We start from the raw sequence: 15088 nt of genomic DNA, 5'->3' as shown, positions 1-15088 counted from the left end.
AATTAAGTTTTTTTAATTTACCCTTTTAATTTATTTTAAATTACTATTTGGTCCAATTTGAACGGCGTCGTTTTAGAGGAGAAGGGATAAATTTCCTTTCCAGCCCCTCTATGTAATTCGCGTGTTCAATTTAGTCCTTTGGGCTTTACTTATTTATGGATTTGCCCCAGATTTTTTTATTTGCAGTTCAATTTAGTCCTTTTTATGTTTTTCTTATTAATTAATTTCAAATAATGTAATTTTTTTATTTATTAATTAATTATTAATATATGTACATTTATTGTTTTCTTATGTAAATGTTTATTTCTTTTTCAACAAATATTTTTCTCATATTTATGTATATACATATATTTATTTTTTATTAATTTTGATAATGTGGATATTATTTAATATATTTTACATGTATATATATTTTTTTCGAATATTCTATTATATTTATACATATATATATGTACATATTTTTTTATATATTTTTGAAAATACTTAAATACCTACTTATTTTAACATATATTTTATAATTTATATGTATGTATATATATATGTTCATAGTTTTCTTTATTTTTCACAAATGCATTATATATTTTGTTTATATAAATTTTTATAATCTAAATTTTATATATAAATTCATGTGTATTCTTCATAGTTTTAATGTATATGACATGTTCCTTTTATTTTTTTATGTGTTTTGTTCATTTCCTTCTTTTGTTTATCAATTTATATTTTCATTTATATTTTAAAAGAATGTTTTTTTGATGCTTTGCATGCTATTGATTTATTTTTATTTATTTATTTGTTTGTTTGTTTATATTATTTCTATGCCATTGTTGTATTTATTATTGATATTTGTTTAAGAGGCATCTATTCATACATTCAACATAACATTACGTCATCTTTTTACTCGATTTTAAAAATAGAACATTTCAAAATATGGATAATACTCGTATTTAAGATTTTCAAGGAAATTGAACCCTAACGTATTGGGTTCCGATATTTTTGTAAAATCTAATAATCGAGGATTGCTCTTTAATCAAACAAAATAAACTTGTCATCGGGAATTCAATATGTTGTGTCCTAACGTATTGGATGTGACACGTTGATTTCTCAAGATAAAGATTTTAAAAAAAAAATTAAGGAAATATTGAATGTTTGGGATTTTAAGAAATCGTGCCCTAACATATTGGGCTACGATTTCTTCATAAATTTTAAACAATTAGATATCTTCTTATATTTTATTACACGAGTTTTTTTTTGGCTAACTCATCATGAACAGAATAAAATGTTGTGCCCTAACGCATTGGGTGTGATATTTTTTTTTTCAAAATGAGAAGGTCTTAATAAATAATTTAATTTAGGATTGAATTTTTTTAAAACTCTCGACTTCAAGACATTAATTAATCAATTTGGTACCAATTTTTGGGCGTTACGAGGGTGCTAATCCTTCCTCGTACGTAACTGACTCCCGAATCTGTTTTTCTAAAACTCGTAGACCAAAGCTATTTTTTAGGTGATCCAATCACACCTTAATAAAATATTGGTGGTGACTCCCTTTTTCATCGACACCTAATTTTTGTTTCTCAAAGTAAAAGTTGGTTTCGACACACATGAATCACAAAAACATATAATCATCTTGATATTTTAAATAAACTAATATACGCAAAAGAGGTCACTTTGGCGGCATTTTGTTTCGACTAATCTATTTAAAATATTAGACATTCTTAATTAAATCCCAAAGTCAAAATCTGAATTTATTTGTTTCAAAAAATTTCTCTTAATTCCATCTTTCAATCATATTTGAAGATAATAGTATATATATGTATATATATTTCCCAAAACAACATACAATTATGTTGACAAATATAATAATAGTTGAATAAATCAAAAACAACTTCACATAAGACTTCAAATTTAAACTAAAATAATTTTTGAATAAAGGTAAACCCTATCTCAAGATATCAGACACTCCATTAATATTTCATCTTTGGACAAAATATTAACTTGTAAGTGATATCTTGGTGTAGTAATCAAACACTGACAATAAGAAGATGTCGAACAATAAATCTTCCTTTGAGCCGATTTACTACTCACATGTAAAATCGAATAATCGTCACATATTTATTACCATAGTTGCAAATGTAATTTTGTTAATATTAACCTTCTTTTGCACCAATCAACATTAACGTAGCTTAAGTTACATGCACACAACCTTTTATATTTTAAAATAAAATAATTTCAATATCAAAAGTCACTTTGGCGACTTATTATTTCAATTAAGTTATTTTAAAATATGTATAAATATATCACTATTCAAACCTAAAATTTCCATAACAGTTAAAGGTCAGAACTTTTTTTATTGCTTTATAGTCTCTAAAATAAGGTTGTCTAGATAATGCGAACCGAAAACATTAATCTTTAACTGATTTTTTTTCAAAACCAAATTCAACCAAAATTTATAATGGTACCAATAAAATCAATCTCAATTCATGCAAAATAAAATCATACATTATTCCCTTAAATTCATTGATATGTATATACATATAATAAAAATATTACCGACTTACTTTGCATCTACGTATAACTCCAGAACTAAAGATATCATTAAACTGATTAGCATGAAAACCATTTATTCTTAAATGATAAATGTCAACCTTAGATACACAGTTACCAAAAGTTTGACAATAAAATCAAATATTGAATCAATAATCAAATGCTGCCAACGAAATTAAACACATAACAATTCATAATAAAAAATAAAAATCTCCATTTGTGACCATACTGTATATACTCAAATATATACAAGACTCACAGTGAACTAACAAAATGAGTTTTTTTTTAGCTGTACTGAACCATGGGAAACCGCATGAGAGCAAGCGAAACTGAGAAATAAAGAATAATGAAAAGGCAAAAAGAGAAGAAGGCCAGGCCAAACAAAGCCAAAGCAACTTTTATGGATTGCATTAAAACAATTCATACCAAAACCTTTTTTTCGTAAATATATATTGAATTAAAATTAAAATCCTACAATTTCAACATGAATCTTAAAACATTCGTATATTAAACCCATAAAATTTAAATAACGAATCAACCCAAAAATAATAGAGAATCAATTTATTTTTAATTATTCAACATGACGAGGCTCTGATATCACTTGTTAGAACCGTAAAATAATATCTGATATAAAACTTAACAAAGCTTAAACCAGGATCTGTCATGTCAAATCATCTAAAATAAATCAAGAACAAAATTAGATGCGGAAGCGTACCTGAATCCATCAATTTCTTGAAATCTACGAATCTTTCGATTTTGATCTTCTAAATTAACACATAAGTAATCAAGAGAAGGTGGCTCTCTCTTTTCTAAAGATGAAATATTAGAAAAGTTAGTTTATATGTAATTTGGAGACTATAACCCTAATATATAACTTTTGCAAATTAACCCTAATTTCTAATCAGCCTATCATTAATTAGAAATTAGTTACTAGAGTATTTATACATATTTGACTCATGCTTTATTTAATAATTAAAGCCTAATAAACCTTAACCAAATTAGATGATTTTTAATTTGAGCTAATCTATTATGATAGTAAATAATAACATGTAATTACCTTTATTATATATATATAATGTCAATATTTTCCAACAAGTTACATCATGAACCTTGCTTGACAAAGGCTGTGGAAGTGCAAGGTCCCTCCGAAAGTAAAAGAGTTTGCTTGGCGTTGTTATCGTCGTTTTGTTCCAACAAGAGCTCGACTAGTGGAGAAGGGCATTTCGGTGGCTCCTTTGTGCTCAAGTTGTGAGGGCACCGAAGACTTAGACCATGTCCTACTACTTTGCCCCAAGGCGTGAGCTGTTTGGAAAGCGGTTGGCTTGTCCCCAGGTTGTGAGTCTACTGTCGAGTTTCTCACTGGTATATTCGCCTCATCTGTGCTTGGTCACACGCAGCGATGCCTCATTCTGGTATGGTTCTTATGGGTGCATCAAAACCTGCTGGTGTGGAAGGGAAAAGACTCGTCTGCAACTAATCTGGTGCGAATGGATGATGCATTTCTGCATAATTGGTAGTAACCCACGAGTATGTTCGCTGCTGCGCAGCCGGGCATTGTTGGCTGTTTTTAGACAGGTTCGGGAGCTGCTGGCGGCGACTTGGATGAATGGTCGCCCCCCTGTGGGCTGCTACGAATGTAATGTTGATGCAGCTCATTTGGAGCAAAACGGGGCTGTTGGATTTGCAGCGGTAGTATGTGATTACAATGGCCATGTTGTGAAGTGTTTTCCCGAATTTGAGGAAGCCCTTTTAAATCCTTGTCTTGCAGAAGCATTTGCAATCCATGAGGTGCTCTCTTAGTTAAAATCTATACTGCTCGATAATGTGATATTAGAGTCGGATTGCTTGACGATAGTCAATGCGCTTTTGCGCAAGTCGAGTGATGCTTTTGAGCTTGGTATACTGATTTACAATTGTTTACTATTGAAGACACAACAGTAGTTCCTTTTTTGGGTTCATTTACAGTCTTTTACATACTTATTTTTAAGGAATTATGGACAAGCATAATGAATTATCGTTTGTAACAATTTCTTAATTTTATAAAATATTTCAGTTTTTTTTATTTTAATTCTTAATTTTATAAGATCTTAGAAACAAATTTGATTTAAATTGAATGGAATGGAGATAAAATCACAAAAATATGGGTTCGGATACTTCTAAGAAAAAAATGAAGGCTAGTAGTCACTACAATCTCAAAAACTTCACAGAGATGATTCCAGACCTACCATATTTGAGCATAAACAGTAAAACTTAATTAAAAAAAAACATACCACTGCATGGACCAAGTTGAGCATAAACAAGGATCAAGTTAGACTTCACAATACACCAAACATTGGAGAAATCAAATCAAAATCCATTTATTAAGCAAAACTGAAAACTACAACATTGATCTTTGTTTGGTACTTGTTAATACAGGTATTGAAGAAAGCCCCTCCCTACTCCTTACGAACAAAATACAACTTGCCCATGACATGGAGAATGGCAACAAAAGCAATGAAACCAATGCTCATGACAAGCACCACATTTGGAGAGATCTTCAGCCCTGGGGCATCATCTGTGTAAAACTGAAGCATTGTGCCAGCAGCTCCTCCCGAGGCACCTGCACCGCTTGACGTTCTCCTCCTCCGCATGTTTGCAGCTGCTGCTGCGCTTCCTCTTGGTGGTGCTGTTCCAGTTGCCATTCCTATATGACAACCGACTTCTATTTTCAATACTAGATCAAAATTTAGACAATCGGTGTTTTCAGAATCAATATATATATGAATATTTATTCATTAAATTTTATTGATGGGAGCATAGTGAAGAATGACTGCCCTGCCATGCTATATACAATACATATACTATGTTCACACAAAAATGAGTTTTTGATACGCGTATGTGCATGACATGAATTTTTTTCAAAGCTCTTTTTTATACCAATGTTGGAATATGTTATGGATTTTTAATCTAGTAAAGTAATTAAAAATGTAACATTTACATTAATTTCTCAAATCCATAGATTTGAATGGTAATGAATTTAAAATTGTTAAAATATTTTGGATTTGACAAATCCATCTAATATATATTATATTGAATTTCCTAATATGTTTTAAATTTCATCTAATTTGTTCATATATTATGCATTTTATTCTTATTAAATAATAAATGATAAATGAAATCCAAACTTCCAAACGGAGGACAAGAGAATAACAAGAAATTTTCAAGGAACAAAACAAGAATATTGCCAAAAGGCCAGAGGGGATCAGTATAGAGTATAGATAGTTTTGAGAAGTGGCAAAGATACCCAAACTTTCACAAAGCTCCACGACTATTAATCAATTAAGCTAAATAATCATAAACCATGTTCAAACTAAATCCAACAGAAGAATTGTAATCTATGATCAATTCAAAACCATCAAAACTTGAATAAAATCTTTATGGTCTAATCCAATTGAATTATGCCAAATTAAATTGCAGAAAAAGGTAAATCATAGAAATCAATCCACCAAACTTGAATTAGACATTTATGCATGCTCCAAATCCTATAAGAAGCATACATGAAGAATTTCCAAAAGCTAAAACTTGAAGATCTTAAGAAACAACACATAAAAAACGATGCAAATGAATCAGATCTGAAAACCAGATCTACATGCAAGCAATCTAGTGGATCGATCTTATTGTGTATGGATGCCAGTAAGAGATAAGAACCATCGTTTTTATAAACATGCAACAATGAAAATAAAATGGAAGATGAAAGAAAGGGAGAAGAGAAACTCGCCTGAGTCGACTCGGAATTCGGATATGAGTTCGCAAGCTTTTGGACACGACTGTTTAATATCTTTTTGACTATATACCCCCCTTTTGAACACAATTTGTGGGCTTTATGCTTCGATTTTTAGGGACGGAGGTGCTGGGTATTTCCACGCACCACTGGCCAATCAATTTCGGCCACGTATACTCCTATTGAAAAACTGGCCAATGTGAAACTGTTTCCAACGCGTGTAGGCGAACTAGGCCCAACCTGTATGGGCCTGGTTGACCCAATTTATATACATTTTTCCCTTTTTGCGCCAGTAGTATTCGGTAAAAATACCATAAAAGCTTCTACATTAAGAGTCAAATTGTATTTTATTCTTTTTGTTTAAGAAAGGATAAATTAATCATTATACTTTAGATTAACGAGTAAATTAGTTTTTTCTATTAAAAATTTATCCATTTTTATTATAAAAAAACAAGCGTAATTAACAAAAAAACCAGATAATTACATATGTATGCCACATGTACCTCATCCTGATATACATCAGGGACCAGTTTTTAATTATAGAAATGGATGAAACTTTTAACAGAAAGACTAATTTGTTCTTTGATATAACATATAAAGACTATTCTACTCATTTTTTTGAGTTGAAAGAGTAAAATATAATTTAACTCATAATATAAGAATGTTGGTGATACTTTTACCTTACTATTATTTCCTTTTTAACTCCAAATTCAACGTAAAAATATGTAAATATGGTAGGTAACAAGTATAAAATTCGCAAAATAAGCACAAATTTTAAGATTTGATTCCAAAATTTTAGATCCTATTTCTTAGGGATAGCAAAAATAATCCAAATCTGATTAGGGTTAGATCCGAAGGGAGATTTTTTTAAAAAAAATAAATTTGAAGGAGTAGTAAGAATGTTTTCCAATTAACTTTTTGTTGAAAAAAATTTTTAGATCAAATTTTAAACCTTTAAGTAAAATTTAGGATAAATTATGATAAAATTTTGATTGGAACATTGGAACCAAAAACAATTACATGTCCCGTTGCCATCCCTACTACTTAAAAATGATTATATGGTAGAACTGCAATATTGCAATATTTTACCCATTAACTGAAGGCGTCAAAAAATTGAATCACAAATCTAATAATCAGGGGCGGCAAGTATCAAATAGATTTTTTTCATTTAGACTCTTTAAATTTTTAAATTAATAAATGTAAATTTACATTTTGATCCTCCAAAAATAATAAAATTTTGATTTAATTCTTAAAATTATTAAAATATAGACTATCATAAAAATTATAATTTAATTTCAACCTCTAAAAGAATTTTCTAGCTTTGCCCTCCTAATACACAATGATGTGCATGTGTGGCAATGATTTACTTTTGCTAATGATGTATGAATTATTAAAGAATAATGTTTGATAAAGCTCCATGTGAGATGCTTAGTTTTTTTTTCCAAAATATGAATATAAAATATTTAAAAAAAAAAAACCCGAAGGCATCTCTAACATCGATCCTAAATAAAAAGATCATTTATTCCATAAATAAAGGTAATCAAATAGATCCTAATTACAGTGAGTTTGAACAAAGAGCATAAAACTGTGTAAACTACATCATTAACCCTTGTGTTTTACATCAACTAACAAGTCAGATGACTCTACTTGTTAATAAAATTAAAAAATCTAACCTCAATGAAAAATTACACGGTACAACATTCCCAGGCACCAAAAACACATTTATCAAAGTAATTCTTGCTTCACCATCTACACTACTAGCATGGATGGTGATTGTAGAATCCCAAGGGTCGTGTTTCTATCGCATTTTCTTTGCAGCTACTACTACTATTTGGTTCATATGTGCATTAACTACATCAAACCTAGATGTATGGAAATAGGCAGCACAATCAATCCTTTGATCTCTTGAAGAATCTATCACCTTTCCTTCCCATTCCGGTCCCTGCAAGATTCGATGATAGCAGAGAACGGGAATCTGGTCTCCATATCAACTCTTTCAGGACAGAAAACAAGGTTGCCAGTTCAGGTGTGACTTCAGTATCCTTGATATTGTTGCACGACATCACTCTCAATCGTTGAAGCTCTTTCCATGAAAGCACTACCAACTCCAGACCTCTGATAGTTAGCAACGAGCATCCTTCGAGAGAAAGAAGCTTCACTCTCCTATAAAGTGGAGACAAGGAAAAAGAAATATAAATCTGCAGCCAGATTTCGAATGTGAGGAGCAGAAAACGGTTGCAAAATGAGATCGCATCGTGATTATCAACAAAAATCAACAGGCAGGAACAAACTGGGATTTCAAAGCCATGCCATGGCAGATGACTGAGACATTTCAACAAATTCAGCATCAAGAGGAAGGGAATGCCTACATGGTCATTTGGAAGGAATCCAATTCTGAACCCTCCGGAAATTTAATTGCTATGTTAGTGCAGATGACTATAAGATTAAATCAACCATCAAAGACTTAAATTTTCTCGACAAATCGCAAGACTAAAAGGGTCCCTTGTTTAAAAGAAGAAACCCTTCAAAACCTCATCCACTAATTTTTACCTCTCAGCTCTGTTGACACGCTATTCTCTAATAAAATTACCAGTTTCCTACACAATAGCAATGCATTATGAAACAAACAAAAGGTAGCTTATAGGAATCAATGATTGCAAACAATCTAACACAGGAAACCGTCAGCTAATTTAACTCGATCCTCCTATAGATGGATATATCACATGAAGCATAAATCCAAGTAAAAGAAAAAATGCTATTGGAAATGAGAAAGGAGTCTCGTACCTACAAATACTTGCAAGGCTAAACACATCGTCCTCCAAACCCCAACAATCATGTAACACAATATCCCTAACATTCTCGCAAACCAAAAACAAAGCTTTAACACTTTGCTTGTCCCGAATTTGACAGCCCTGCAGATGCAACTCTTCAAGAGTCAAACAGGACCCCAAATGCTCATCCGCCCCTGGACTCTTATCAATACTTTTACAAGACCTAAGCCTCAGAGTCTTCAAATTCCCGCAAAACGAAAGCCCAGCTAACCACCCACCATCCATTCTATGTTCAGAAAGGGTCAATTCTTCGAGCATTTGGCAGCATTGTCCTATCGCCTTAATCCCATCATAGCTACCTTCACACCCACAAAGCTCGAGCTTAACTAACCTTCTACACCCTTGAGCCAATAACGTTAACCCAATATCTGAAATCGTTGAATTGTAGAACACACCAATGAACCCCATTAGTTTCACTACCTGTAAATTTTTAATCCCTGCAATACCTCTCAAAGCCAAATCCCCGCAGCAATGAAGCTCCAATTCTTGCAATGTAGGACACTCCTCTGCTATTCTCAATAACCCTTCTTCGCTTGCCCCGGTCGCCGCCAATCTCTGTAAATTCGGGTACTTTCCGGCTATCATTCTAAGCCCTTGGTCCACCGCATTCGATGGCAACAACGCCGTTTCTTCGAGAAATCCGTCGAGAATGAAATGAGTATCGACATGAACCGACATAGTCTTGTGGGTTACGATAATGCCAGAGCTCTTCGGCATCTGAATACACGAACGAACGAGGTCTAAATCGGTGAGATTGGGAAACCGGGTAAATACCCGACCCGAAGTAACAAAGGACCAATCTGCAACTTTAAGGGAGTACACTAATCGGCCGTGAAGGTGCAGCCAACGTTTACAGACCAAGGAATTAGAGACATGTTGAGAGATGGGAAGCTTAGAGAGTATATTGAGGAGGAGTTCGTCGGAGAGAAGGGAGGTGTAATCTGGTGCGGAAGGGTCGAAGGAAAAGGAGTGAAAGGATGTTAAATCAGGCTCGGATGGTGGAGAAGTAGATGGGGCGCTGCTGAGAGGAGGGTAGAAATGAAGCTGCATCTTGTAAATAACATGCTTTAGAGTTTGGTCTCTGAACCAAATGTCTGGTAAGAAAGGTTTGAGTAACTTATGCAACTTGGCCTCCCCTGGGCATTTGGTGGTGGAGGTGGCTTTAACCTCAAGTCCTGACGGTAATAATGGCCAAAATTAGGGATAAAGCTAGGGTTAGGGTTTGTCTTGTGCGAGTTTGGTGGTTCTGGTGAATCTGGCATTTTGTAAGTGTATGGATGGGGTTTTTAAATAAAATTTGGAAAATCTAACGTAAGAGCCTTCGCTGAGATGGATTAATTAATTTTTTAAAAAAATTAAAAAAACACACTTAATCCTAAGCAAGATGACTTGACTCTCTCTCAAAACAGAAGAAAGAAAACTTTTTTGAGGTATTTGTTATTACAGGGATTGGCTTTGCCATAATAACTGGTGGTGTACTTTAAAAGCTTATTAGTTTTGTGGATAAGATTTGGTTTTGCCCCCAATTCAAAACCTTATGATTCAAATTAACTTTTAAAGTTTACACACTTTGTCTCTTTAATTTAGCTTGGTCCTATTTTATCAAATTTATCTTGCCAAAATTTTCACATTCTTTCAACATTTACGCAAGATATATAAACATCGAAAACTAAATTTGTTATTATATCAATCAAAATCAGGTACAACTAATAGAAATTGTTAATATCATGATTAATTATCCTTATTTACTCAATTTGAAAATTGATAGAGATCGAAAATGTGTTTTTACCAAAAATAAATAAACTTCTAGATAGAGGTAATTTTTTTTATTCAATCTCTCTCAAACTATTTACGATCCTTCCAACCCAAATCCTCTTGCATTGATAAAAATGTTTTTGTCAACCGAGTTAAAACTTAATTAAACTCTCGTCAAGTAAATTTTAAATTCTAGTTATTTATTCACCTAGCAAAATGCTAACGCAATTTCTTATTGGTATAGTAACAAACATAACCCTAAATATTTATTCATTTTATTATTTTAATTCTAATTTTAAAAAATTCAACAAATTTAATTCTTAATATTTACACATTTTATCAATATAGTCCCGATTATAAAAATTAAATAAATCAAAAAAATTTAAGCATTAATAAAAAATTCAAAAAATATATATATACTTAAAAATTATTAGAAATTATAAAAATATACTTAAATTTGTTAAATTTTTATATATTTTCACACATTCCCTTTTTCCATTTTCCTTCTTTCTTTTTTTTCATTTTTCTACTTTTTGTCACGTTAATTCTTCCCCTCTTTCAAATTATTCTTCATTTAAAAAAAAAAACTAATTAACATTAACCTCTTTTCGATTTGGAGTTAATCCAGATTTCATTTTGAGCCAAAATTTGGATAAATTCAAAGTTGTAAGATTTGGTTTCTGTCTTCATTTTAATTAATTTTTTGTTATCTCAAAAGCTAGAAGTCTGAACTTAAGCCCAAAAATGGAATCTAATGGTGAGTTTAGATAGGCGGTGCGTTTACTTGCGGTTAGTGTAAAAACAACGGTAGCAGTGAGATTAGATACTGTAGCAACATTATAACGTGAGACAAAAAGTAAGTTAAACGCATCACACCGCACCCAATCGCCCATCAAAACCCAAGTGGATGCCCCTAACTCCCCCCATCAACTACCCTCCACCCTTCTTAACTCACCATCATCAACTTCCATCCAAGCACAACTCCTTAACTTTGTAGTACCACCATCGGCTCATCCATAAACAAACCTGACAATCCCAAGACAACCCTTAAAATAGGATAGTTTAAAAATAAAAATAAAAAGAAGGAGATCATTTGGCTTGCATATGTAGTTCAAAATACAGAAAATAGTATTACGAGATTGAGAGCTTCATGGATACTTTCATTTCGAGATAGTGAAACTAATAATGGCTTCAGCTTTGGAAGCATCGTTTAATGAAGGCATGAGTGTTAAGACACAGAAAATGTGGTTCCATGTTCAACATCTGCATTTAACCCAATCTTGCTTATATATCTCCTGCGCTGCGATTGGTAGTTGGAATTTCCTTTTCCATTTTTACTGCAATTTATTGGACATATTAACCCAAGCAGCCACTGCTTCTGCTTTAAACGAAGGTAATACTGGCTGGGGGCAAAGCCAATTCCTCGCAATTACGTCTATGGCGTTTTGGCTGCCTTTTAAATTCGGAACCTTATGATGAGTTGTAAGTTGGAATTTTTAAAAATTTTCGATTTTGAATTTATTTCAATAAAATAGATTTTATTGTATAGTTTTTGAACTTGTTTAAAAAACTTCAAAATAAAAATAGTGTGACTCCCCTCTTATAATTTTATACATGGATTATCCCAAAATTTCGAGCATAGTCCATTCATTTAACAATTAAGGGTCTGTTTGATTGACGGAATTGATTTTCCGGAAAATTATTTCCAACTTTTCCAGCGTTTGATTGGCGGAAAACATTTTCCATTTGAAAAATGAACTCCAAAACAAGGAAAAATGGGTTACATTTTAGGGAAAATGTCTTACCCTTTCAATTTCCGTAAGACATTTTTCGTGCTCTCCTCTCTATCGCCTCCTTCATTCCTTCCTTCATTTCCGGTAGAAAACTGCTTCTGTTTATCGATTTTCCAGTAACTTGTTTTTTTAATTATTCAATACTTGTTTTTTTAACACAATTACAAATAATTTATTTGATATTAGTTTTTTTCAATTTATAACGATTAATATTATAGCTTAATAATTGAGTATTATTATAAATAAATCATTGCAATATATGTAAAATAATTTAAAATATAAAAATTTATTAATATATATATTAATATATGTAAAAACAACTTTTTAGAAAAATATTTTCAAAAAATCTGTCAAGCTGCAGAAAATATTTTACACAGATTCAATCAAACACCAGAAAATATTTTCCAGTAAATTATTTTACAGAAAAGTAAAACATTTTTCAGAAATTATTTTACGAAAAATATTTTACTGGCAATCAAACAGACCCTAAGTTTCAAAACTTTGTTCTTAGTTTGGTCTTTAAATACACCAATCTTAATCTTAATTTTTAAGTGATTTCACTAGCTTCACTAGTTTTGAAAAAATGCATTCCAAAATTTTGGTTTTAAGGTTTAAGAAGTATTTTTTATTTAAATATGATATTATAAAGTGAAAATATGTATTTAAAAAATATCTAAATTCGTAAATATTATGATATTTTAGTAAGAATATAAAAAATAATTTATTATAACTCGTCACTAATTTTTTTTATATGAAATACAAATTTTAAGTATTTTTAAATTTGTATATTTTCAATATTATTAAAATATAATAATTTCAATTTTAAATAAATAAAATTATATATTTGAAATAAATTCAATAGGAAAATAATTGTATATAAATATAAGTACTCCATAAAATACATTGGACTATAAATAAGAGTTACTCAAAAAATACACTTCCCAAAAGCACGAAAACAATTTTGACTTCAAAAATTATCTGTTTAGCATTATTTATTGCTACAAAAGTACTTTTGACAAGTAACGAGAAACAAAACCTAATTCATTATTTACACCACATCACCTTGTTGTTGAATTTTCTTAATTGTATTAAAGCAATATATTTGATATTTTTTAGAGATTAATTCAAAGGATTTGAAATTTTGCTTCAGAAAAAATGTAAGATCTTGACAATTTATATATATATATTAAAAACTACTCTCTTTTTTCTTTTGTATGTGACTGTGAAAATCAGTGAGTTTGGTTGGTGGCTCCCAGAAAATTAGAGTGGTGGTCTATTTATTTATATGGATATTATTCAATATATATTTTGTTGTAGTTCCTTTTCTACAGAGACTTTTAAAATATATAAAAATAATTAAGATATAAAATATTAAAATTTGGCTTAAATTATAAAATCTTATACCAAAGCACTGCTGTAAGATATGTTGCTCGAAATGAATCAAAATACTGTAAAAGTATCACAAAAATTTCCTATCCTATACTTTAAATTGCATTTTAGCTTTTTTTTAAAGAAAATTGATAAATTAATCCATGTACATTAGATAAGTGAGAAAAAATTCCTTCGTCAAAATTTGGTGTTTGTATATAAGGTATAATAACAAATTTAGCCTTCAACCTTTACATATTTATTCAATCTGATCCCTATTCTTTTATTGGAAGTAAATTAAAATATTTTTGAAATTAATAAGACTAAAAGATTAAAAAACCTTAATAATAAATTTAAAAAATCAATTTAACCCTTTTAAATTTTAAAAATTATAAACAAAATTAATAAAAAAATTATAAGTTATTATAAACAAAATTAATAAAAAAAATTATAAGTTTTTCTTCCAAATAGAGAATTGATGTGGCTGCCTACAATACCACAATAACTAGTTGAAAATATGTCAAAAAATTTTTAAAAGGACATTAAATAATTAAGTTTAAACTAATAGTCTTTGCTCTTTGCAACAACATTTATGTGGAGTGTGCCTCGTATTCACCACTCAACATGTTCACTATGACGAATGGTTTATTTTCATTTTCGGGCTTCAAAATAACTCAAAAACATAAACTCATTCTTCTTATCATTTTTAAGTAATCCATGTAGAATTGCAAATGAATCATTTCTATTTCCATTTCCATTTTGGAAACCTACATTCATTTCCAAATGATTCCATTTCCATTTCGAAAAAAACCATAATCATTCTTGAATGTTTCTCATCTCTCTATTTCCATCAATTCCATTCATTTTGATTCAAACACGCAATTTATTTCTAGTTTCAATGAGCTAGTGAATGGACCGACTGAATATATGTATTTAGGGCTCAAATAATTTATAATTAAGTTCTGGCTTGTTGCTTATTAATTATAAATTCATTTAGTCATGAAGTTATTCCACTATAGTATCGTGACTAAGCTCTT

The 15088-nt window shown here is 30.6% G+C and overlaps 2 protein-coding genes across 5 annotated transcripts; both read right to left on the bottom strand.

Moving 5' to 3' along the window:
* Positions 1-4876: 4876 nt before the first annotated feature.
* LOC107900830 (protein transport protein Sec61 subunit beta) lies at positions 4877-6436 on the bottom strand. Of its 3 annotated transcripts, none has more exons than XM_016826556.2 (2): positions 6302-6436; positions 4877-5257 (listed from the first exon to the last, which is right to left on the bottom strand). In XM_016826556.2, exon 2 carries the CDS (start codon positions 5223-5225, stop codon positions 4980-4982), a length of 246 nt encoding a protein of 81 aa, XP_016682045.1. In that variant the 5' UTR covers positions 5226-5257; positions 6302-6436; the 3' UTR covers positions 4877-4979. The 3 variants fall into 3 exon arrangements, with proteins under 3 accessions (XP_016682045.1, XP_016682046.1, XP_016682044.1); XM_016826557.2 differs by having other exon boundaries at positions 4877-5245; positions 6302-6405; XM_016826555.2 differs by having other exon boundaries at positions 4877-5227; positions 6302-6385.
* A 1371-nt stretch (positions 6437-7807) lies between these two features.
* On the bottom strand, positions 7808-10584 carry LOC107900831 (F-box protein At5g07670). 2 transcript variants are annotated; one of them, XM_016826558.2, is made up of 2 exons: positions 9089-10584; positions 7808-8467 (listed from the first exon to the last, which is right to left on the bottom strand). In XM_016826558.2, exons 1-2 carry the CDS (start codon positions 10183-10185, stop codon positions 8194-8196), a joined length of 1371 nt encoding a protein of 456 aa, XP_016682047.2. In that variant the 5' UTR covers positions 10186-10584; the 3' UTR covers positions 7808-8193. The 2 variants fall into 2 exon arrangements, with proteins under 2 accessions (XP_016682047.2, XP_016682048.2); XM_016826559.2 differs by having other exon boundaries at positions 7808-8502; positions 9089-10567.
* Between the last annotated feature and the right edge of the window lie 4504 nt (positions 10585-15088).

This window comes from Gossypium hirsutum, chromosome D08 (assembly GCF_007990345.1).
Source record: "Gossypium hirsutum isolate 1008001.06 chromosome D08, Gossypium_hirsutum_v2.1, whole genome shotgun sequence".
Lineage (NCBI taxonomy): Eukaryota > Viridiplantae > Streptophyta > Magnoliopsida > Malvales > Malvaceae > Gossypium > Gossypium hirsutum.
This window is presented reverse-complemented; position numbering and strand designations above follow the sequence as displayed.

What these genes read in the sequence shown, in the direction of transcription:
- LOC107900830 (XM_016826556.2), bottom strand. Translation starts at nt 5,225, where the DNA reads ATGGCAACTGGAACAGCACCACCAAGAGGAAGCGCAGCAGCAGCTGCA.
- LOC107900831 (XM_016826558.2), bottom strand. Translation starts at nt 10,185, where the DNA reads ATGCAGCTTCATTTCTACCCTCCTCTCAGCAGCGCCCCATCTACTTCT. An exon ending in AGCCTTGCAAGTATTTGTAG is followed by an intron (nt 8,468 to 9,088) that starts GTACGAGACTCC and finishes TCCACTTTATAG; the next exon opens with GAGAGTGAAGCTTCTTTCTC.